The sequence below is a fragment of the Oncorhynchus mykiss genome, chromosome 7 (genome assembly GCF_013265735.2).
Source record: "Oncorhynchus mykiss isolate Arlee chromosome 7, USDA_OmykA_1.1, whole genome shotgun sequence".
NCBI classification, from domain to species: domain Eukaryota; kingdom Metazoa; phylum Chordata; class Actinopteri; order Salmoniformes; family Salmonidae; genus Oncorhynchus; species Oncorhynchus mykiss.
Window position 1 is genome coordinate 81,119,796 of NC_048571.1, and position 24,271 is coordinate 81,144,066.

A 24,271-nucleotide genomic window follows, 5' to 3' on the forward strand; every position below is an offset into this window, starting at 1 on the left:
CAAACCTAGCCTCCATGATACATCATATTGTAGTTCCCTTTACAAACCTAGCCTCCATGATACATCATATTGTAGTTCCCTATACAAACACAGCCTCCATGATACATCATATTGTAGTTCCCTATACAAACCTAGCCTCCATGATACATCAAATTGTAGTTCACTATACAAACCTAGCCTCCATGATACATCATATTGTAGTTCCCTATACAAACACAGCCTCCATGATACATCATATTGTAGTTCCCTATACAAACACAGCCTCCATGATACATCATATTGTAGTTCACTATACAAACCTAGCCTCCATGATACATCATATTGTAGTTCCCTATACAAACCCAGCCTCCATGATACATCATATTGTAGTTCCCTATACAAACCCAGCCTCCATGATACATCATATTGTAGTTCCCTATACAAACCTAGCCTCCATGATACATCATATTGTAGTTCACTATACAAACCTAGCCTCCATGATACATCATATTGTAGTTCCCTTTATAAACCTAGCCTCCATGATACATCATATTGTAGTTCCCTATACAAACACAGCCTCCATGATACATCATATTGTAGTTCACTATACAAACCTAGCCTCCATGATACATCATATTGTAGTTCCCTATACAAACACAGCCTCCATGATACATCATATTGTAGTTCCCTATACAAACCTAGCCTCCATGATACATCATATTGTAGTTCCCTATACAACCCTAGCCTCCATGATACATCATATTGTAGTTCCCTATACAAACCTAGCCTCCATGATACATCATATTGTAGTTCACTATACAAACCTAGCCTCCATGATACATCATATTGTAGTTCCCTATACAAACACAGCCTCCATGATACATCATATTGTAGTTCCCTATACAACCCTAGCCTCCATGATACATCATATTGTAGTTCACTATACAAACCTAGCCTCCATGATACATCATATTGTAGTTCCCTATACAACCCTAGCCTCCATGATACATCATATTGTAGTTCCCTATACAACCCTAGCCTCCATGATACATCATATTGTAGTTCCCTATACAACCACAGGCTCCATGATACATCATATTGTAGTTCCCTATACAACCCTAGCCTCCATGATACATCATATTGTAGTTCCCTATACAAACACAGCCTCCATGATACATCATATTGTAGTTCCCTATACAACCACAGCCTCCATGATACATCATATTGTAGTTCCCTATACAACCCTAGCCTCCATGATACATCATATTGTAGTTCCCTATACAAACGCAGCCTCCATGATACATCATATTGTAGTTCCCTATACAACCCTAGCCTCCATGATACATCATATTGTAGTTCCCTATACAAACCTAGCCTCCATGATACATCATATTGTAGTTCCCTATACAAACACAGCCTCCATGATACATCATATTGTAGTTCCCTATACAAACACAGCCTCCATGATACATCATATTGTAGTTCCCTATACAAACACAGCCTCCATGATACATCATATTGTAGTTCCCTATACAAACACAGCCTCCATGATACATCATATTGTAGTTCCCTATACAAACACAGCCTCCATGATACATCATATTGTAGTTCCCTATACAAACCTAGCCTCCATGATACATCATATTGTAGTTCACTATACAAACCTAGCCTCCATGATACATCATATTGTAGTTCCCTATACAACCCTAGCCTCCATGATACATCATATTGTAGTTCCCTATACAAACACAGCCTCCATGATACATCATATTGTAGTTCCCTATACAACCCTAGCCTCCATGATACATCATATTGTAGTTCCCTATACAAACACAGCCTCCATGATACATCATATTGTAGTTCCCTATACAACCCTAGCCTCCATGATACATCATATTGTAGTTCACTATACAACCCTAGCCTCCATGATACATCATATTGTAGTTCCCTATACAAACACAGCCTCCATGATACATCATATTGTAGTTCCCTATACAACCCTAGCCTCCATGATACATCATATTGTAGTTCCCTATACAACCCTAGCCTCCATGATACATCATATTGTAGTTCCCTATACAACCCTAGCCTCCATGATACATCATATTGTAGTTCCCTATACAACCCTAGCCTCCATGATACATCATATTGTAGTTCCCTATACAAACACAGCCTCCATGATACATCATATTGTAGTTCCCTATACAAACCTAGCCTCCATGATACATCATATTGTAGTTCCCTATACAACCCTAGCCTCCATGATACATCATATTGTAGTTCCCTATACAAACCTAGCCTCCATGATACATCATATTGTAGTTCCCTATACAAACCTAGCCTCCATGATACATCATATTGTAGTTCCCTATACAAACCTAGCCTCCATGATACATCATATTGTAGTTCCCTATACAAACCTAGCCTCCATGATACATCATATTGTAGTTCCCTATACAAACACAGCCTCCATGATACATCATATTGTAGTTCACTATACAAACCTAGCCTCCATGATACATCATATTGTAGTTCCCTATACAAACACAGCCTCCATGATACATCATATTGTAGTTCCCTATACAAACCCAGCCTCCATGATACATCATATTGTAGTTCCCTTTACAAACACAGCCTCCATGATACATCATATTGTAGTTCCCTATACAAACACAGCCTCCATGATACATCATATTGTAGTTCCCTATACAAACCTAGCCTCCATGATACATCATATTGTAGTTCCCTATACAACCCTAGCCTCCATGATACATCATATTGTAGTTCCCTATACAAACACAGCCTCCATGATACATCATATTGTAGTTCCCTATACAAACACAGCCTCCATGATACATCATATTGTAGTTCACTATACAAACCTAGCCTCCATGATACATCATATTGTAGTTCCCTATACAACCCTAGCCTCCATGATACATCATATTGTAGTTCCCTATACAAACACAGCCTCCATGATACATCATATTGTAGTTCCCTATACAACCCTAGCCTCCATGATACATCATATTGTAGTTCACTATACAAACCTAGCCTCCATGATACATCATATTGTAGTTCCCTTTACAAACACAGCCTCCATGATACATCATATTGTAGTTCCCTATACAACCCTAGCCTCCATGATACATCATATTGTAGTTCACTATACAAACCTAGCCTCCATGATACATCATATTGTAGTTCCCTATACAACCCTAGCCTCCATGATACATCATATTGTAGTTTCCTATACAAACACAGCCTCCATGATACATCATATTGTAGTTCCCTATACAAACACAGCCTCCATGATACATCATATTGTAGTTCCCTATACAACCCTAGCCTCCATGATACATCATATTGTAGTTCCCTATACAACCCTAGCCTCCATGATACATCATATTGTAGTTCCCTATACAACCCTAGCCTCCATGATACATCATATTGTAGTTCCCTATACAACCCTAGCCTCCATGATACATCATATTGTAGCGTTTCATTAAACCAAGGAGATACCGATTACTGGGATACAAATCCTGTAAATACCACGTTTTCATTTTTCACATTCGATGTAGACACACTCCTACAGTCCAGATGATTATCACACGTCATTTTGAAGTGAGTAATCCACGGAGACCAAAAACACGGAATGTCTTTACATGGACATTGATATGCTGTAGCAAACAGGGAAGAGAGTTTGACTTGAGTGAATGGAGTATATATGCACACACATATACAGGTCTGACATGCCTGCCAGATGACTTTGTAAGGGTCACAGACTCTGAGCACACACACACACACGCAGTCAGAAATACTTGACAAAGCTAGTTGAAGCCCGACTGACATCCACCTTGAGTCTAAACACTTCACAATGGATACCCATTCAAGCATGAAACAACTCCCTCACCGTCACCAGCCAATGTCCCGGAGCACAAATGTCAGGTGAATGTCTCTGTAATGGCCAGACCTGGATTCAAATACTATTCAACATGTTTGATTGTTTGCTTTAGCCTGCCTGGAGTGACCAGTGAATGTGGTTTACACTTTTGCAACTATTCAGTTGATTCCATTAAGCCAGACAAGCTCAATCAAGCCCAGCTAAAGTATTTGAAATGATTTAAAATACTATTTGAACCCAGGTCTGGTGACGGGCATTTCAGAATGTGCAGACCAGTTCTCAGATCACATAAACCGTTAGTGACACCATGGAGAGAGGAAGGTACTCTAAACTTTATTAAAAAGGAAAACCCACGTTGGTGATGTTTTATAAGAAAATATCAAAGGAAAAAAAAAAAGGACATTTAAAAAAATAAAAGCAACTACTATCTTCAAACCACATTCTTATCAGAAAGATCAGATGGGTGTAACAACAACAACAACATATGATAATAATAATTAAATCAGTCGTTTCACCTAACACTTGTCTACCTGTTCAGATTTCAACCTGTGTCATACATGTAGCCAATAGTCCACGAGTAGCCCACTTATACATTTAGAAAAAGGAACAACACCTACATTGGGCTGTACTAATGGTATGCATGTTGTGTTGAGGTCAGGGGTAGTGTTGTGTTGAAGGTCAGGGGTAGTGTTGTGTTGAGGTCAGGGGTAGTGTTGTGTTGAAGGTCAGGGGTAGTGTTGTGTTGAGGTCAGGGGTAGTGTTGTGTTGAGGTCAGGGGTAGTGTTGTGTTGAGGTCAGGGGTTGTGTTGTGTTGAGGTCAGTGGTTGTGTTGAGGTCAGGGGTAGTGTAGTGTTGAGGTCAGGGGTAGTGTTGTGCTGAGGTCAGGGGTAGTGTTGTGTTGAGGTCAGGGGTAGTGTTCTGTTGAGGTCAGGGGTAGTGTTCTGTTGAGGTCAGGGGTAGTGTTGTGTTGAGGTCAGGGGTAGTGTTGTGTTGAGGTCAGGGGTAGTGTTGTGTTGAGGTCAGGGGTAGTGTTGTGTTGAGGTCAGGGGTAGTGTTGTGTTGTGGTCAGGGGTGGTGTTGTGTTGAGGTCAGGGGTAGTGTTGTGTTGAGGTCAGGGGTAGTGTTGTGTTGAGGTCAGGGGTTGTGTTGTGTTGAGGTCAGGGGTTGTGTTGAGGTCAGGGGTAGTGTAGTGTTGAGGTCAGGGGTAGTGTTGTGCTGAGGTCAGGGGTAGTGTTGTGTTGAAGGTCAGGGGTAGTGTTGTGTTGAGGTCAGGGGTAGTGTTGTGTTGAGGTCAGGGGTAGTGTTGTGTTGAGGTCAGGGGTAGTGTTGTGTTGTGGTCAGGGGTGGTGTTGTGTTGAGGTCAGGGGTAGTGTTGTGTTGAGGTCAGGGGTAGTGTTCTGTTGAGGTCAGGGGTAGTGTTCTGTTGAGGTCAGGGGTAGTGTTGTGTTGAGGTCAGGGGTAGTGTTGTGTTGAGGTCAGGGGTAGTGTTGTGTTGAGGTCAGGGGTAGTGTTGTGTTGAGGTCAGGGGTAGTGTTGTGTTCAAATCAGGGGTAGTGTTGTGTTGAGGTCAGGGGTAGTGTTGTGTTGAGGTCAGGGGTAGTGTTGTGTTGTGGTCAGGGGTAGTGTTGTGTTGAGGTCAGGGGTAGTGTTGTGTTGAGGTCAGGGGTAGTGTTCTGTTGAGGTCAGGGGTAGTGTTGTGTTGAAATCAGGGGTAGTGTTGTGGTGAGGTCAGGGGTAGTGTTGTGTTGAGGTCAGGGGTAGTGTTGTGTTGAAATCAGGGGTAGTGTTGTGTTGAGGTCAGGGGTAGTGTTGTGTTGAGGTCAGGGGTAGTGTTGTGTTGAGGTCAGGGGTAGTGTTGTGTTGAGGTCAGGGGTAGTGTTGTGTTGAGGTCAGGGGTAGTGTTGTGTTGAGGTCAGGGGTAGTGTTGTGTTTGTTAGTGTTAATGTCAGTGGAGGCTGCTGAGGGGAGAACGGCTCATAATAATGTCTGGAATGGAGCTAATGGAATGGCATCAAAGACCTGGAGACAATGTGTTTAATGTACATGATACCATTCCACTGACTCTGCTCCAGTTATTACCACGAGCCTGTCCTCCCCAATTCAGGTGTCACCAACCTCCTGTGGTGTACATTAATTCCCTGTGGTGGAATTAAATATTTCTGCCAATGACCTCTTAGCAACAGATAAAGCATTGGGAACAGTACAATGTATGTGATTTTCCTTGTTCTAAAAGTTGGAGTTGGCTAGATAGGGGCGGCAGGGTAGCCTAGTGGTTAGTGCGTTGGACTAGGTTGCAAGTTCAAATCCCCGAGCTGACAAGGTACAAATCTGTCGTTCTGCCCCTGAATAGGCAGTTAACCCACTGTTTCTAGGCCGTCATTGTAAATAAGAATTCGTTCTTAACTGACTTGCCTACTTAAATAAAGGTTAAATAAAAAATAGAGGGAAAGATGTGTGGTATGGAAGAAGAGTTGTTAAATTGGAGTGTGAAATATGTGTTGTGGGAAAAGCCTGCGAATAAGAACTGGATAAAGTTGTTGTCTTTGAATATGAACAAAATCAAATGTTTCAACAAGTCAAAGGATTTAAAGAGGAAGGTGTCTACAGAGTGAGTTCACTAATTGGAATGAGAGATGATGGAGAACAAATGGTGAGATGAAGGAGGGATTTTATTTTTATTTATTTCACCTTTCTTTAACCAGGTAGGCTAGTTGAGAACAAGTTCTCATTTACAACTGCGACCTGGCCAAGATAAAGCAAAGCAGTGTGACAAAAACAACAACACAGAGTTACACATGGAATAAACAAACGTACAGTCAATAACACAATAGAACAATCTGGAGGGATGAAGAGGGAATGGGGGATGAAGGAGGGATGGGGATGTGTGTCCTTTGCATGCAGTGCGATGTTGTCATATGATGACCGTTTGTTTCTCTGAATTGGAATGGGTTGTTCAAACAGCACGTGACATACACTTTCTTCGGTCCTGCAACTGCACCCGAGACGCGACATTTAATAATCTTGAACAATTTGTCTACCTTATACCTGGGCTACCCCGGGAATAGGGAGCGTTCTCTCTTCCCATATGGTGACAGAAGACGAGCGGTGAGCACCTCTCACAGCCTCACAGGCACAGCCTCCTACTGGCAGACGTTCAATAGAAAGAGCTCAGCGCTTGAGCTCAGGAGAGGATAGCGCGCGTTCTAACCAGCACAAAGATTTCCCTGGATGACTCTCCCAACAATAAGTAATTGACAAACAGACAGATCTATCTGGATTGGGGCTTTGACTCCATGGTCAATGCGGGACCGGGACTGATGCCAGCCCATCAGCGGTGGTCGGGTCGGTCTTAATCCTTACACTCCCTAGTCTATCTCTCCAAAATGTGTCAGTGCGATTCGGTACCGAAAGCCAGCAGAACGCCGGGCTCTGTCGCGGAAGCCGGGAAGCTGTTCCTGAAACACACCACTTTCCACGGCCTGAGACATGTATTTCTGAGCGGATCCTACCCCCGAAGGCTCGCCTGGCTGTTAGCTTTCCTCACAGCTCTCGCGCTCCTCTTCACCTGGTCCTCAAACCGGGTCCGGTACCTGCTTTCCTCTCCCGTGCACACCAAGGCGCATATGGTGTACGCCAAACGTCTTGTTTTCCCCGCGGTGACCATCTGCAACCAGAACCTCCTCTTACCACGTCGCATGAAGAAACCGGACATATTCAGCGCGGGAAGGTGGTTAGGACTTCTAGGGAGGAACTGGCAAGTGTCCCCCAGCGCCAGGGACGCGCTCACACCCGGGACCGACCATGACATCAGCAGCAGCAACGAGCCGCCCTGGTCTCCGCTCTCTCGGATCCTGGACTTCAACCACTTTTTGCCGCCTCCCCTGGAGTCTCAGCCGTCCATGCAGCAGCTCCTGGACCGCCTCGGCCACCAGATGGAGGAGATGCTGCTTTACTGCCGCTTCCAGGGAGAGCTATGCGGGCCTCGCAACTTCAGCACCGTGAGTCTATGGACAGCAACACGAAGTTAGGTTTACAGCATGCAATGACTGTAGATATTGTTGATAAGCTGCTGCAACATGTTGTAGCCTATTGGTATTTAGGAGATAGTAATAATGTTGTTTGGACTAATTATGTCATCAGGCCTATTGTTATGTTTTGAAGTGCTCTGGGCTTGGAATTGATTTGGAGTTGTAATTGCCAAGCCAACAAGAGTGGATTTCTATTCCTACTTTAGCCCGTGCTATTTAACAGACCAGTATTCTACCTCGTGCTCTGTCTATATAGTCAGTGGGTATACTGTCATACAATCTATTATGAAGATTTCACGTATAGAAAACTAGCCAGTTGTGTAACTGTCTGTCTGGATGATGGTTATGGATATATACAGGCTTAAGATAACCCTATACACAGACAACACAGACAACACAGACAGACAGACAGACAGACAGACAGACAGACAGACAGGCAGGCAGGCAGGCAGGCAGGCAGGCAGGCAGACAGACAGACAGACAGACAGACAGACAGACAGACAGACAGACAGACAGACAGACAGGCAGGCAGGCAGGCAGGCAGACAGACAGACAGACAGACAGACAGACAGACAGACAGACAGACAGACAGACAGACAGAGACACAGACAGACAGAGACACAGACAGACAGACAGACAGACAGACAGACAGACAGACAGACAGACAGACAGACAGACAGACACAGACAGACAGACAGAGACACAGACTGGCAGTTCAGTATGAGATACCGGTAATTGGTTCTATCTACGATCTATCCTAATATGTTCTGTTGCACTGTGCTGTATATGAAGGGTCTCACACACACACACACACTACAGGTCAACAAAGTGATATCCAGAGCGTATATTAAGTTTACATTTTTCATTCAGATTGCCTCGTTTAAAGAATAATTTTCACATCTACAGGTATTAATTCTTCATTTGAGCCAGTTTGCTACAGCAGGAAAATAATCCTGCAGCAACAGGACATGTTAATTATTATGTGGATTATATTTAATGGGCACTTATTTATTTTTTATTTTTTTATACCCTTTTTTTTAATCTTGTCTCATCGCTTAAACTCCCCAACGGGCTCGGGAGAGGCAAAAGTCATGCGTCCCCCTGAAAACATGACCCGCCTAACCATACTCCTTAAAAGCTCTCAAGGATCCGCACCTTGTTTTCAATTTTCTCCTAAAATGACATACCCAAATCTAACTGCCTGTAACTCAGGCCTTGAAGCAAGGATATGCATAGTCTTAGTACCATTTGAAAGGAAACACTTTGAAGGAATGTAGGAGAATAGATCTGGTAAAATATAATACAAAGAAAAAACCCACTGTTCTTTTGTATTGTTTTGTACCATCATCTTTGAAATGCAACAGAAAGGCCATAATGTATTATTCCAGTGCAGCTGCAATTTAGATTTTGGCCACTAGATGGCAACAGTGTGCGTGTAAAGTTTTAGACTGATCCAATCAACCATTGCATTCCTGTTCAAAATGTTGCATTAAGACTGCCCAAATGCGCCTAATTTGTTTAATAATAACTTTTCATGTTCAAAACTGTGCACTCTCCTCAAACAATATCATGGCATTCTTTCACTGTAATAGCTACTGTAAATTAGACAGTGGTTAGATTAACAAGAATTTAAGATTTCTGCCAGGCCCACCAGAAGGAGTCGCTAGAGCGCAATGAGCCAAGTAAAGGCCCACCGGCCAAACACTCCCTCACTCCCTGGAACAATTGTGCACTGTCCTATGGGACTCCCGGCCACTGCCGGTTGTGGCACAGCCTGCAATGAACACGTGTCTGTAGTAACGCCTATAGCAGGGCCTTAGACCGCTGCGCCACTATGGAGCCCCATTAATGGACACTTTTGTAGGGGTTTATACGCTTTGTGTAAGGAAAATTGTCAGAAATTTCAATGTGGAAATTACAATCTTCGGAAGCCTTTTTAAACCTCAAACAAGTTTTAAATGTCCTGCATTGCAGCAAAGTTCTCCAGTAACTGAGCATCTGAGCATGAAGATGATCTGGGATCAGCCTACCTTTGTGGCTCTGCTGATCTGAGTACAACAGATCTGGGACCAGCCTACCTTTGTGGCTCTGCTGATCTGAGTACAACAGATCTGGGATCAGCCTACCTTTGTGGCTCTGCTGATCTGAGTACAACAGATCTGGGATCAGCCTACCTTTGTGGCTCTGCTGATCTGAGTACAACAGATCTGGGATCAGCCTACCATTGTGGCTCTGCTGATCTGAGTACAACAGATCTGGGATCAGCTCTGCTGATCTGAGTACAACAGATCTGGGATCAGCCTACCTTTGTGGCTCTGCTGATCTGAGTACAACAGATCTGGGATCAGCTCTGCTGATCTGAGTACAATAGATCTGGGACCAGCCTACTTTTGTGGCTCTGCTGATCTGAGTACAACAGATCTGGGATCAGCCTACCTTTGTGGCTCTGCTGATCTGAGTACAATAGATCTGGGATCAGCCTACCTTTGTGGCTCTGCTGATCTGAGTACAACAGATCTGGGATCAGCCTACCTTTGTGGCTCTGCTGATCTGAGTACAACAGATCTGGGATCAGCCTACTTTTGTGGCTCTGCTGATCTGAGTACAACAGATCTGGGATCAGCCTACCTTTGTGGCTCTGCTGATCTGAGTACAACAGATCTGGGATCAGCCTACCTTTGTGGCTCTGCTGATCTGAGTACAACAGATCTGGGATCAGCCTACTTTTGTGGCTCTGCTGATCTGAGTACAACAGATCTGGGATCAGCCTACTTTTGTGGCTCTGCTGATCTGAGTACAACAGATCTGGGATCAGCCTACCCTTTGACTCTTAGATCAGCAGAGCCACAATGAAGAGAAAATAGTCGTCGCTCCCGGCTCTCTCTGGCTGACAAGTCAACTTTAGCGAACAGCTTGACAGAGCGGTTTCCTTTGATTGGAGCACATTGTTTTGTGTAGAATAGCCTTGGGCTCGCCATACACTTTGGAACTCGTTGAAGTATTAATTAGAGACAGAGAGAGACAGAGACAGAGAGAAGCCCACTAATTATCAAAATCCAGAAAAGAGACGTTAAATTCTACAACCACCTAAAAGGATGTGATTCCCAAACCGTCCATAACAAAGCCATCACCTACAGAGAGATAAACCTGAAGAAGTGTCCCCTAAGCAAGCTGGTCCTGGGGCTCTGTTCACAAACACAAACAGACCCCACAGAGCCCCAGGACAACAACACAATTAGACCCAACCAAATCATGAGAAAACAAAAAGAGCCTTGACACATTGGAAAGAATTCCCCAAAAAACTGAGCAAACTAGAATGCTATTTGGCCCTAAACATGACTGATCCAAACTTAAGGAAAGCTTAGACTATGTACAGACTCAGTGAGCATAGCCTTGCTATTGAGAAAGGCCGCCGTAGGCAGACCTGGCTCTCAAGAGAAGACAGGCTATGTGCACACTGCCCACAAAAAGAGGTGGAAACTGAGCTGCACTTCCTAACCTCCTGCCAAATGTATGACCATATTAGAGAGACATATTTCCCTCAGATTACACAGACCCACAAAGAATTTGAAAACAAATCAAATTTTGATAAACTCCCACATCTACTGGGGGAAATTCCACAGTGTGCCATCACAGCAGCAAGATTTGTGACCTGTTGCCACAAGAAAAGGGCAACCAGTGAAGAACAAACACCATAGTAAATACAACCCATATTTATGCTTATTTATTTTCCATTTTGTATTTTAAACCATTTGCACATCATTACAACACTGTATATATATAATATGACATTTGTAATGTCTTTATTATTTTGGAACTTGTGTGAATGTAATGTTTACTGTTAAATTTGATTGTTTATTTCACTTTTGTTTATTTTCTACTTCACTTTATTTGGCAATGTTAACACATGTTTCCCATGTCAATAAAGCCCCTTGAATTGAATTGAATTGAGAGAGAGAATGTGTCAAACGGTGTGTCTATATAAGTCTGTCTGTACAAGGCTGTGTTCGCTTTCTCTGGTAAGAATACAAATATTCACATTGTCTAGTATGATTCACGTTAATCTTGAAATAAGTTTGGTATCTCTCAGTCTCTGACTCGCTTTCCACTGTAGTCTAGTTGAACATAAAACATGGTAGGCTAGTTGAACATAAAACATGGTAGGCTAGTTGAACATAAAACATGGTAGTCTAGTTGAACATAAAACATGGTAGTCTAGTTGAAGATAAAACATGGTAGTCTAGTTGAACATAAAACATGGTAGTCTAGTTGAAGATAAAACATGGTAGTCTAGTTGCACATAAAACATGGTAGTCTAGTTGAACATAAAACATGGTAGTCTAGTTGAACATAAAACATGGTAGTCTAGTTGAACATAAAACATGGTAGTCTAGTTGAAGATAAAACATGGTAGTCTAGTTGAACATAAAACATGGTAGTCTAGTTGAAGATAAAACATGGTAGTCTAGTTGCACATAAAACATGGTAGTCTAGTTGAACATAAAACATGGTAGTCTAGTTGAACATAAAACATGGTAGTCTAGTTGAACATAAAACATGGTAGTCTAGTTGAAGATAAAACATGGTAGTCTAGTTGAACATAAAACATGGTAGTCTAGTTGCACATAAAACATGGTAGTCTAGTTGAACATAAAACATGGTAGTCTAGTTGAACATAAAACATGGTAGTCTAGTTGAAGATAAAACATGGTAGTCTAGTTGAACATAAAACATGGTAGTCTAGTTGAACATAAAACATGGTAGTCTAGTTGAAGATAAAACATGGTAGTCTAGTTGCACATAAAACATGGTAGTCTAGTTGAACATAAAACATGGTAGTCTAGTTGAACATAAAACATGGTAGTCTAGTTGAACATAAAACATGGTAGTCTAGTTGAAGATAAAACATGGTAGTCTAGTTGCACATAAAACATGGTAGTCTAGTTGAACATAAAACATGGTAGTCTAGTTGAACATAAAACATGGTAGTCTAGTTGAACATAAAACATGGTAGTCTAGTTGAACATAAAACATGGTAGTCTAGTTGAACATAAAACATGGTAGTCTAGTTGAACATAAAACATGGTAGTCTAGTTGAACATAAAACATGGTAGTCTAGTTGAACATAAAACATGGTAGTCTAGTTGAACATAAAACATGGTAGTCTAGTTGAACATAAAACATGGTAGTCTAGTTGAACATAAAACATTGAATAGAATACCCGTAGAATAGAAAATGACGAAAAGGAAGGATATCATATGGCAGGTCAATTTTAGTGTTACAAAGTATTGTTATGTAGAGGTAACAGCATTTCGATGGTTTTATATATTCATTATGTCCCCCAGAACGTCTGGAAAGCAACAGGTTTGTTGTAGCCTGTGTGAAAGAAATACATTTGCAAATAGTCATTGTCGTCGGTGTATCTGTTAGTTTCTGGAGAACCCAAACCACTTGATGTACTTTACTGAAAGACATGATGACGCTCTCTCTGTGTCTCTCTCTCAGTGTCTCTCTCTCTCTCTGTGTCTCCCTCTCTGTGTCTCTCTCTCAGTGTCTCTCAGTGTCTCTCTCTCTCTCTGTGTCTCTCTCTCAGTGTCTCTCTCTCTCTGTGTCTCTCTCTCTGTGTCTCTCTCTGTGTGTCTCTCTCTGTGTCTCTATCTCTGTGTCTCTCTCTCAGTGTCTCTCCGTGTCTCTCTCTCTGTGTGTCGCTCTCTCTGTGTCTCTCTCTCTCAGTGTCTCTCTCTGTGTCTCTCTCTCAGTGTCTCTCTGTGTCTCTCTCTCTGTGTCTCTCTCTCAGTGTCTCTCTCAGTGTCTCTCTCTCAGGGGTCTCTCTCTCTGTGTCTCTCTCTCCGTGTCTCTCTCTGTGTCTTTCAGTGTCTCTCTCTCAGTGTCTCTCTCTCTGTGTCTCTCTCTCTGTGTCGCTCTCTCCGTGTCTCTCTCTGTGTCAATTCAATTCAAGGGGTTTTATTGGCATGGGAAACATGTGTTAACATTGCCAAAGCAAGTGAGGTAGATAATATACAAAAGTGAAATAAACAATAAAAATGAACAGTAAACATGACACATACAGAAGTTTCAAAACAATAAAGACATTACAAATGTCATATTATATATATATAACATGTTGTAACAATATACAAATGGTTAAAGTACACAAGGGAAAATAAATAAGCATAAATATGGGTTGTAATTTACAATGGTGTTGGTTCACTGGTTGCCCTTTTCTTGCGGCAACAGGTCACAAATCTTGCGGGTCTGATGGCACACTGTGGAATTTCACCCAGTAAAAATATGAGATTTTATCAAAATTGGATTTGTGTCTCTCTCTCCATGTCTCTCTCTGTGTCTCTCAGTGTCTCTCGATGTGTCTCTCTCTCAGTGTCTCTCTCAGTGTCTCTCTCAGTGTTTCTCTTTCAGTGTCTCTCAGTGTCTCTCTCTCTCTGTGTCTCTCTCAGTGTCTCTCTCTCTCTGTCTCTCTGTGTCTCTGTGTCTCTTTCTCATTGTTTCTCTCTCTGTGTCTCTCAGTGTCTCTCTCTCTCAGTGTCTCTCTCAGTGTCTCTCTCAGTGTTTCTCTCTCAGTGTCTCTCAGTGTTTCTCTCTCAGTGTCTCTCTCTGTGTCTCTCAGTGTCTCTCTCTCTGTGTCTCTCTGTGTCTCTCTCTCTGTGTCTCTCAGTGTCTCTCTCTGTGTCTCTCTCTCTCAGTGTCTCTCTCTGTGTCTCTCTCTCTCAGTGTTTCTCTCTCTGTGTCTCTCTCTCAGTGTCTCTCTGTGTCTCTGTGTCTCTCTCAGTGTCTCTCTCTGTGTCTCTCTCTCAGTGTCTCTCTCTGTGTCTCTCTCTCAGTGTCTCTCTCTGTGTCTTTCTCTCTGTGTCTCTCTCTCAGTGTGTCTCTCTCTCTCTCAGTCCCAAACTGCACACTATTCCCAGCCTACGTAGTTCACCATTTTTGACCAGAGCCCAGGCATTATGTAGAGAATAGCAGAGATGTGGAATAGAGTCATGTGACATGGACTGGAGTACTACTCAAGTCACAAATTGTTCTACTTGAGACCTGACTTGAAAAAAAGAAAAAACACTTGCTACTTGACTTCGATTTGAGCTTCTATGACTTGTGACTCAACTTGGTCTTGAGCTGTATGACTCGAGCGACTCGATTTGTCATCTCGCGCACAATTTAGGCCCGATCTGTCCTTTATTTTTTCGGAGAGGTGCTGGTTCTGTGCTTTCTGTTATGTGTCTTGGCCAATCAGATTCACGGAAGTCACAAGTTGCGCAGGCCGTCAACAAGCACCTCGCCGCGCCGCTCCACTCTCTTCCGGCTGGCTAGGATACCTTGACTAGATTGACTGTGTTGCTTTCTACTTACAGTTGCATAGGCCTACACCATGCAGACCTGCATAAAGCAAGCTCATCCCAGTGACTTCTATTATCCAATTGCAATGGTTGTTTCTGTGTATATGTAAAGGAAAACCCCTGTTAGTCTAGGTTTAATGTAATTCATATGAACTAGTAGAAGGTTTCTGCAGTTTGACACAGTTTTCATTCTCCCAAGTGCCATGCATTCTCCCAGAAGTTCTTTCAAACCATGTGACCTGTTTAGAACGTATCTGTATACCTAGGTGGAAGGTAGCCTAGTGGTTAAGAGTGTTGGGCCAGTAACCGAAAGGAGACTGGTTTGAATCTCTGAGCTGACTAGGTGAACAATCTGTTAATGTGCTCTTGAGCAAGGCAACTTAACCCAAATTGCTCTGGATAAGGGTGTCTTGCAAAACATTTTTATCTGGTCTAATTGCCCGTATAAAACCCTTTTTACAACTAACTAATCACGGTCAGACCCTTTAGGGTCCTGATTTATAACTGCTTAGGTTATCAGATTAGGAAAAGCTCAGGGCCTCAGGGGAAAAAAATGTCCTCATCACTCTGGGACCTGTGCCACCTCTGGATCAGGGCATCATTGATCCCAGAATTCGGTACAGTCGGGTTCAAAGACTATGTGGTAGTTCAAAGACTGTGTGGTAGTTCAAAGACTAGGTGGTAGTTCAAAGACTATGTGGTAGTTCAAAGACTAGGTGGTAGTTCAAAGACTAGGTGGTAGTTCAAAGACTATGTGGTAGTTCAAAGACTAGGTGGTAGTTCAAAGACTAGGTGGTAGTTCAAAGACTATGTGGTAGTTCAAAGACTAGGTGGTAGTTCAAAGACTAGGTGGTAGTTCAAAGACTAGGTGGTAGTTCAAAGACTAGGTGGTAGTTCAAAGACTAGGTGGTAGTTCAAAGACTAGGTGGTAGTTCAAAGACTAGGTGGTAGTGGGGGGAAAGGATGTAGTTTGTTAAACATGTGGATCCAAAATGACTGATGCATTGCAATTGCAATGACATTTATATAAAACACTTAATCATTGACTTGAGGACAAAACCCCAAATTAGGGACATGTGATGTGACTTGACCTGAGCTGTGGAACATGGGACTTTACTTGAGACTCGCCCATTATTGGAACTTGACTCAAGACTCGAAGGTTAGGACTTGAGACTTGCTTAGGACTTGCAAAAGTGTGACTTGATCCCATCTCTGGTGACTAGTGTGCCATTTGGGACGTATCCAAGTACTTCAGTGGGCTTGGGTACAATAGAGGAGCCTAGAGAAGCGTCCCAAATCACACCCTATATGATGCACTACGTTTGACCAGAGCCCTATGGGCCCTGGAGCCCTCAATAGGGAATAGGGTGCGATTTGAGTTTCAGACTACCAGTCTTTCGGTGAGCCATTAACGCTGCTGTCCCCAAGGTCGTCACAGCACCCACCGCTTCAACTCGCCATCTCTCTGTTACCACAGCAACTCTGTGTATGCTGTGCTTTTACACACACACATGGACACACACACGGACACACACACATCCATGCACACACACACTGTCTTATCATTCTTGTCTTGATGGGTGATGTACATCTACAAGCTGGAGAGTAAGTGGCGATGGGTGGGGACTTTCTAATGTATGAGCTCCTCCTTCACCCTCTCACTCCTTCATACTCTCTCTCTCTCTATCATTCCTTCACTCCTTCACTCTCTCTCATTCACCCTCTCACTCTTTCATACTCTCTCTCTCTATCATTCCTTCACTCCTTCACTCTCTCTCATTCACCCTCTCACTCCTTCACTCTCTCTCTCTCTATCACTCCTTCACTCTCTCTCATTCACTCTCTCACTCCTTCATACTCTATCATTCCTTCACTCCGTCACTCTCTCTCATTCACCCTCTCACTCCTTCACTCTCTCTCTCTATCACTCCTTCACTCTCTCTCATTCACCCTCTCACTCTTTCATACTCTCTCTCTCTATCATTCCTTCACTCCTTCACTCTCTCTCCTTCACTCTCTCTCCTTCACTCGCTCTCCTTCACTTTCTCTCTTTCACTCTTGCTCTCCTTCACACTCTCTCCTTCATACTCTCTCTCTCTCTCACTCCGCTCTCTGTCATTCACCCTCTCACTCCTTCACTCTCTCTCCTTCACTTGCTCTCCTTCACACTCTCTCCTTCATACTCTCTCTCTCTCACTCCGCTCTCTGTCATTCACCCTCTCACTCCTTCACTCTCTCTCCTTCACTCTCTCTCCCTCACTCTCTCTCCTTCACTCTCTCTCATTCACCATCTCACTCCTTCACTCTCTCTCCTTCACTTTCTCTCTTTCACGCTTGCTCTCCTTCACTCGCTCTCCTTCACACTCTCTCCTTCATACTCTCTCTCTCTCTCTCTCTCTCTCTCTCTCTCTCTCTCACTCCATCACTTTCTCTCATTCACCCTCTCACTCCTTCACTCTCTCTCCTTCACTCTCACTCCTTCACTCGCTTACTTTTTCATTCTACCGCTCTGTCGTTCTCTCACTCTATTTTCTCTCTGGCTGATCTCTTAATTAAAACTGTCCTATATAATTGCAGCTCTTCCTGATTCCTGACCAACCTCAGACTATTCCACGTGAACATTTTAGTGGCAGCAGGATATCTTTCTGTTCCATTTCAGCTGCAGACAGAGCATTAATGGCTGGTGAAAAGATGCCTGGTCTGGCTGATGAAAAGATACGCTTTTCATCTGTCTGGCTGGTTGGGCTATTCATTCAGTGGTGTGATGATGTTTTGGTTTTGCGATCCATTCAGTCGTGCAATGATGCATGGAGGTAGAAAACACTGTCTCTGTAGTAGTTGAAGAATCAAACCTTTCCATTAATGTTCCATTGGTAGACAGCAGCATCTCCCTATAGAGTACAGAGGCTAGCATGTACTAATAGCCATTCAATGGTGTGATTATAAAGGTTGAGGTGGAAAACACTGTCGCTATTGTAGTTAGAGACAACTAAATACACTGACCTTTTCATGTGGGTGGTGTGGTTTGTCTTTGTGTGTGATTTGTACAACCACCCTTGACCCGGGTTGAGTAGGTCCATGTTTTCTTAGGGCGCATGCATTCGAAATGGCACCCTACCACCTTTATAATGCACTACTTTTAACCAGAGCCCTATGCGGGCCCTGTTGACAAGTAGTGCACTATATAGGGAGCAGGGTACAATTTGGAACATGTACACCCTTGTTCCCCTTCCTACTGAGCCGTAATGATAATCATGAATGTCATTATATTGCAGCTAGGAAACACTACGGACTGAAAGGAGTGTCAGATCCTTTGTTTTTAGTGACGATTCTCTGCTCTGGAGTCACACCTCACCACCAGGTCTGGAGTCAGTCCTCATCACCAGGTCTGGAGTCACACCTCACCACCACCAGGTCTGGAGTCAGTTCTCACCACCAGGTCTGGAGTCAGTCCTCATCACCAGGTCTGGAGTCACACCTCACCACCACCAGGTCTGGAGTCAGTCCTCACCAGCAGGTCTGGAGTCAGTTCTCACCACCAGGTCTGGAGTCAGTCCTCATCATCACCAGGTCTGGAGTCAGTCCTCACCACCAGGTCTGGAGTCAGTCCCTTCTCACCACCGGGTCTGGAGTCAGTCCTCACCACCAGGTCTGGAGTCAGTCCCTTCTCACCACCAGGTTTGGAGTCAGTCCTCACCACCAGGTCTGGAGTCAGTCCCTTTTCACCACCAGGTCTGGAGTCCCTTCTCACCACCAGGTCTGGAGTCAGTCCCTTCTCACCACCAGGTCTGGAGTCACACCTCACCACCAGGTCTAGAGTCAGTCCCTTCTCACCACCAGGTCTGGAGTCAGTCCCTTCTCACCACCAGGTCTGGAGTCACACCTCACCACCAGGTCTGGAGTCAGTCCCTTCTCACCACCAGGTCTGGAGTCAGTCCTCACCACCAGGTCTGGAGTCAGTCTCACCACCAGGTCTGGAGTCAGTCCCTTCTCACCACCAGGTCTGGAGTCAGTCCCTTCTCACCACCAGGTCTGGAGTCAGTCCTCACCACCACCAGGTCTGGAGTCAGTCTCACCACCAGGTCTGGAGTCAGTCTCACCACCAGGTCTGGAGTCAGTCTCACCACCAGGTCTGGAGTCAGTCTCACCACCAGGTCTGGAGTCGTCCTCACCACCAGGTCTGGAGTCAGTCCTCACCACCAGGTCTGGAGTCAGTCTCACCACCAGGTCTGGAGTCAGTCTCACAACCAGGTCTGGAGTCAGTCCTCACCACCAGGTCTGGAGTCAGTCTCACCACCAGGTCTGGAGTCAGTCTCACCACCAGGTCTGGAGTCAGTCCTCACCACCAGGTCTGGAGTCAGTCCTCACCACCAGGTCTGGAGTCAGTCCTCACCACCAGGTCTGGAGTCAGTCCCTTCTCACAACCAGGTCTGGAGTCAGTCCTCACCACCAGGTCTGGAGTCAGTCCTCACCACCAGGTCTGGAGTCAGTCCTCATCACCAGGTCTGGAGTCAGTCCTCATCACCAGGTCTGGAGTCAGTCCTCACCACCAGGTCTGGAGTCAGTCCTCACCATCAGGTCTGGAGTCAGTTCTCACCACCAGGTCTGGAGTCAGTCCCTTCTCACAACCAGGTCTGGAGTCAGTCCCTTCTCACAACCAGGTCTGGAGTCAGTCACACCTCACCACCAGGTCTGGAGTCAGTCCCTTCTCACCACCAGGTCTGGAGTCAGTCCTCACCACCAGGTCTGGAGTCAGTCTCACCACCAGGTCTGGAGTCAGTCCCTTCTCACCACCAGGTCTGGAGTCAGTCCTCACCACCAGGTCTGGAGTCAGTCCTCACCACCAGGTCTGGAGTCAGTCCTCACCACCAGGTCTGGAGTCAGTCCCTTCTCACTTTACTCTGCCAGCCAGCCCCAGTCACACTTCTGTCTTAAGGTCAAACCTCATATTACTATGGGTGACATATTGCAGGGGGCATTTCATTAAATGTTGATACGTGCGTCTCTTGAGAGGTGTCAGTGCCAATATCTTAGGCCCGCTGTGCAAAGTCATTTTTTTTCTTTGTCACGTGACAGTTCCCGATTTTCAGAAAGGCTGGAAGGCTACAGCAAAATCATTCATTTCTGCCACAAATACTTCCGTTGGAGGTTTGTCAAATAATCCGTTTTACTTCGCCCTTCATGTAATCAGTCCGTCCTTGAGTATCGTGTATCTTCTGGTCTACATGTGTCCTTTATTCAAAAACAGCTTTTTGAAATACAACAGGCCCTTGTTGTTGACTCCACCAAGAACCAATACATGCAAAACATGGATATTTATCTCAACCTTGTTGTGCCACTATAAGATGCCGTACATAAGAGACAACATTCTTTACATACGACAGATAAATAGTCTTCTACCATTAGCTACTTTGATGCTCTCAGTGTAACGACATTCAGAGGAAGAAGGTGAGGACCAAGGTGCAGCGTGGTACATGTTCATCTTTTTATTTTGAACTGAACACTGAATTTAAAAAAACAACAAAGAGAAACAACATAAACAGTGCTGTCTGGTGCCGACACAAAAACAGAAAGCAACTACCCACAACCTAAGGTGGCAAAACAGGCTACCTAAGTATGATTCCCAATCAGAGACAACGAAAGACAGCTGTCCCTGATTGAGAACCATACCCGGCCAAAACATAGAAATACAAGAACCTAGACATACAAAGATAGAATGCCCACCCAAATCACACCCTGACCAAACAAAAATAGAAACATACAAAGCAATCTACGGTCAGGGCGTGACACTTTCTGAGAGCCTTGGGATTTAGATTTATTTAACCCTTCTTTTACCAGGTAAGTTGACTTGAGATCACATTGTCATTTACAACAATGACCTGGGGAATAGTTTCAGGGATGTGTCCCTAATGGCACCATGTTTCTTATATAGGGTGTACGTTTGTACTCGGGCCCTCCAGAACACACTCACGGTACTATGTAGTAATAGGGTACAATTCGGGGCGATCACTTAATCAGGTTCCTTGACCGAGTTGGAGGAACATTCGATGTTGGAGCCTGAGCCTTCCTTTTCCATTTCACTGATGTCTTGAATGTGATTGCACCTCCATTCGTTCACTACCCGTCATGTCTGAGGCAGCCTCCCCACCAGGCTGTGTCGTTTCCACTTTTGCCCTCCCGTTGCGCCACAGTTTGCTTGGCCAACTTGTAACATCGTCCCAGAATCAGCTTAGGACGCTACTACACAGGCAAAACCTTCTCATGAAACTTTGATTTCAATGTGTGTGCTCTTTTACAGTAACTAATAGGCGTTTATGATACCACATTTAGGATGAGTCTCTCTGTGTGTCAGGATCAAAGAGCTTGAACAGTAATATTAGCAGAGATGCTGTTGCCACAGTTTGGTATAGTTGTCTACCCCTGTGTTGTTGTTGTTGTAGTTGTTGTTGTAGTTGTTCTTGTTGTTGTAGTTGTTCTTGTTGTTCTAGTTGTTGTACTTGTAGTTGTTCTTGTTGTTGTTCTTGTTGTTGTAGTTGTTGTTGTTGTACTTGTAGTTGTTGTTGTTCTTGTTGTTGTAGTTGTTGTTGTTGTTCTTGTAGTTGTTCTTGTTGTTGTAGTTGTTCATGTTGTTCTAGTTGTTGTACTTGTAGTTGTTCTTGTTGTTGTTCTTGTTGTTGTAGTTGTTGTTGTTGTACTTGTAGTTGTTGTTGTTCTTGTTGTTGTAGTTGTTGTTGTTGTTCTTGTAGTTGTTCTTGTTGTTGTAGTTGTTGTTGTTCTTGTTGTTGTTCTTCTTGTTTTTGTTGTTGTTGTTCTTGTTTTTGTTGTGTTGTTGTTGTTCTTGCTGTTCTCTGGTAGATAAAGTTTACTCTCTACACAGAAGCTGGTGTATTAGACCCCAAGGATTCATTGGGCTGAACAGCCCAACATTTTATTGGGCAAATCCCAAATGGCATTCAGTGTGTCCCTTAGTGCACTACTATAACCTACAACGTTGTATATACAGTATAGTAATGATGGGGGAACCAAATTGACACAGTTACATACCGCAAAATTATTTTTGGATGATATTTTATAGATATTTGACTCCAACTAAAAAAATATGATTATTATTTTTTGTGACTGTAGGTAGCGTTAGATAAAGCTAGTCGGCTGTACCTGTGCCAAAACTATGGTATTTTTCATCCTATAGCTTGTTCTCCATCTTCTTTTTAAATGGTGAGCCAACATGTTTTCAGAACTTTTATTTCCATGACTGATCAAATGTCTCTCTCTTGTCTCTCTGCAGTAGACATACGGCCCTACTATATAGGGAATAGGGTACCATGTGTCTCTGGTCAAAAGTAGTGCCCTTTATTGGGAATTGGTTGCCAATTTGAATCACAGACATTGCTTTGTTCTTCATTATATTGCTGCCACTCATTGACAGCCCTTTGTCTTCTTCTTGTTGTTTCAGATCTTCACTCGTTATGGGAAATGCTACACGTTCAACTCTGGTCAAGATAACCGCCCGCTGCTGGTGACCATGAAGGGAGGGATGGGTAACGGACTGGAGCTGATGTTGGATATACAACAGGACGAATACCTGCCCGTCTGGGGGGAAACAGGTAGGGAGGGAGGGAGGGAGGGAGGGGTAACGGACTGGAGCTGATGTTGGATATACAACAGGATGAATACCTGCCAGTCTGGGGAGAAACAGGTAGGGAGGGAGGGAGGGAGGTGATGGATATCCAACAGGACGAATACCGGTCAGTATGGGGAGATACATGGAGGGAGGGATGGAGGGGGGTGTGAGGTAGGGAGGAAGGGGGAGGGAGGAATGCAGGGTCAATCATCCAATCCTCACAGATCTTCAAGATGGCATAAGGAGGGAGAGGGGCTAATATTCCATCTTGGAGTTAGGGAAGTATGTGGTCATACCACAACAAACCTTGAACTAAAAAGTGTTTTTTTTAAGTCAAGTACTCAAGTATGTCAAACATGCAGTGTTTATAAATGTGAAACCACTTCAAAAGAGTCAACAGAGAACAAACATTAGCTACTTGCAAAGGAAAGGAAGATAGGCAGGCAGACAGACAAGAAAACTAGTCCATGTAGAATTGATTTCCAAACTCTCAGTTTCAAAATCAACTTTAATGAATCTGTTTTTAAAATAAAATCAAGCGCTCAAAAAACGCTGATATTTCCAGAAGACAAATAATATCATTGGGAGATCAGAAACTTCACAGTAAACACGTTCCTCTTCACCAACTATGAATCTCGCTCTGGAAATTCAAACCTCGACACAGTTGGACCACAGCTGCAGTGAAAACGGTACATTATCGACTCTGGTAGATCGAGACGGATTGGGGTCGATTTATCGAATGCTTCTTTACTGTCGTTTAATTGTACCTCTTGTCAGGAATGCTTAGTTTCTGCATGAATCAGATGAAAGGATATGTCGGTAGTCTGATGAAATCAATACAGTGCTTCTCTCTGCCACTGTGTGTAGACGTAGTGTCTGTGTGTAGACGTAGTGTCTGTGTGTAGACGTAGTGTCTGTGTGGAAAGACTAGGGTTGCACATTTTGGGGAATATCCAGAGGTGGAAACTGTTCGTGGGAATTAACGGAAATATATGGGAATTAACGGAAATATATGGGAATTAACGGAAATATATGGGAATTAACGGAAATATATGGGAATAACGGAAATATATGGGAATTAACGGAAATATATGGGAATTAACGGGAATATATGGGAATTAACGGGAATATATGGGAATTAACGGGAATATATGGGAATTAACAGAAATATATGATCATTAATATTAATACCATTTAAATGTAGATGTTTTTTGCATTGGATATATTTACCATATCATATGGAGACTGAAACATAATCATTTTACCTCATCATAAGTAGACATATTAAATCCTTCCAATAGAAATTTAAAAAATTACTTAGTTGCGAATTTAACTTGAATTAAATGAGTTGACTCTTCACATGGGATGATTTCACTGAACAACAAAAGAA

At 43.5% G+C, this 24,271-nt stretch overlaps 1 protein-coding gene across 5 annotated transcripts in view; it reads left to right on the plus strand.

Moving 5' to 3' along the window:
- The window catches only part of LOC110528579 (acid-sensing ion channel 1), a 334,789-nt gene that overhangs the window by 270,663 nt on the left and 39,855 nt on the right, over positions 1–24,271 (plus strand). For 4 of the 5 annotated variants that reach the window (XR_005052678.1, XR_005052679.1, XM_036984198.1 and 1 more), the window contains one exon: positions 22,714–22,864. Coding sequence is in view for 3 of the 5 variants with exons in the window: in XM_036984198.1 (XP_036840093.1) it covers positions 22,714–22,864 (151 nt within the window). In the remaining 2 variants the exon portion in view is untranslated. Of the gene's footprint in view, positions 1–6,895; positions 7,882–22,713; positions 22,865–24,271 lie in introns of those variants that run through there. The other variant, XM_036984197.1, reaches the window with a different exon arrangement.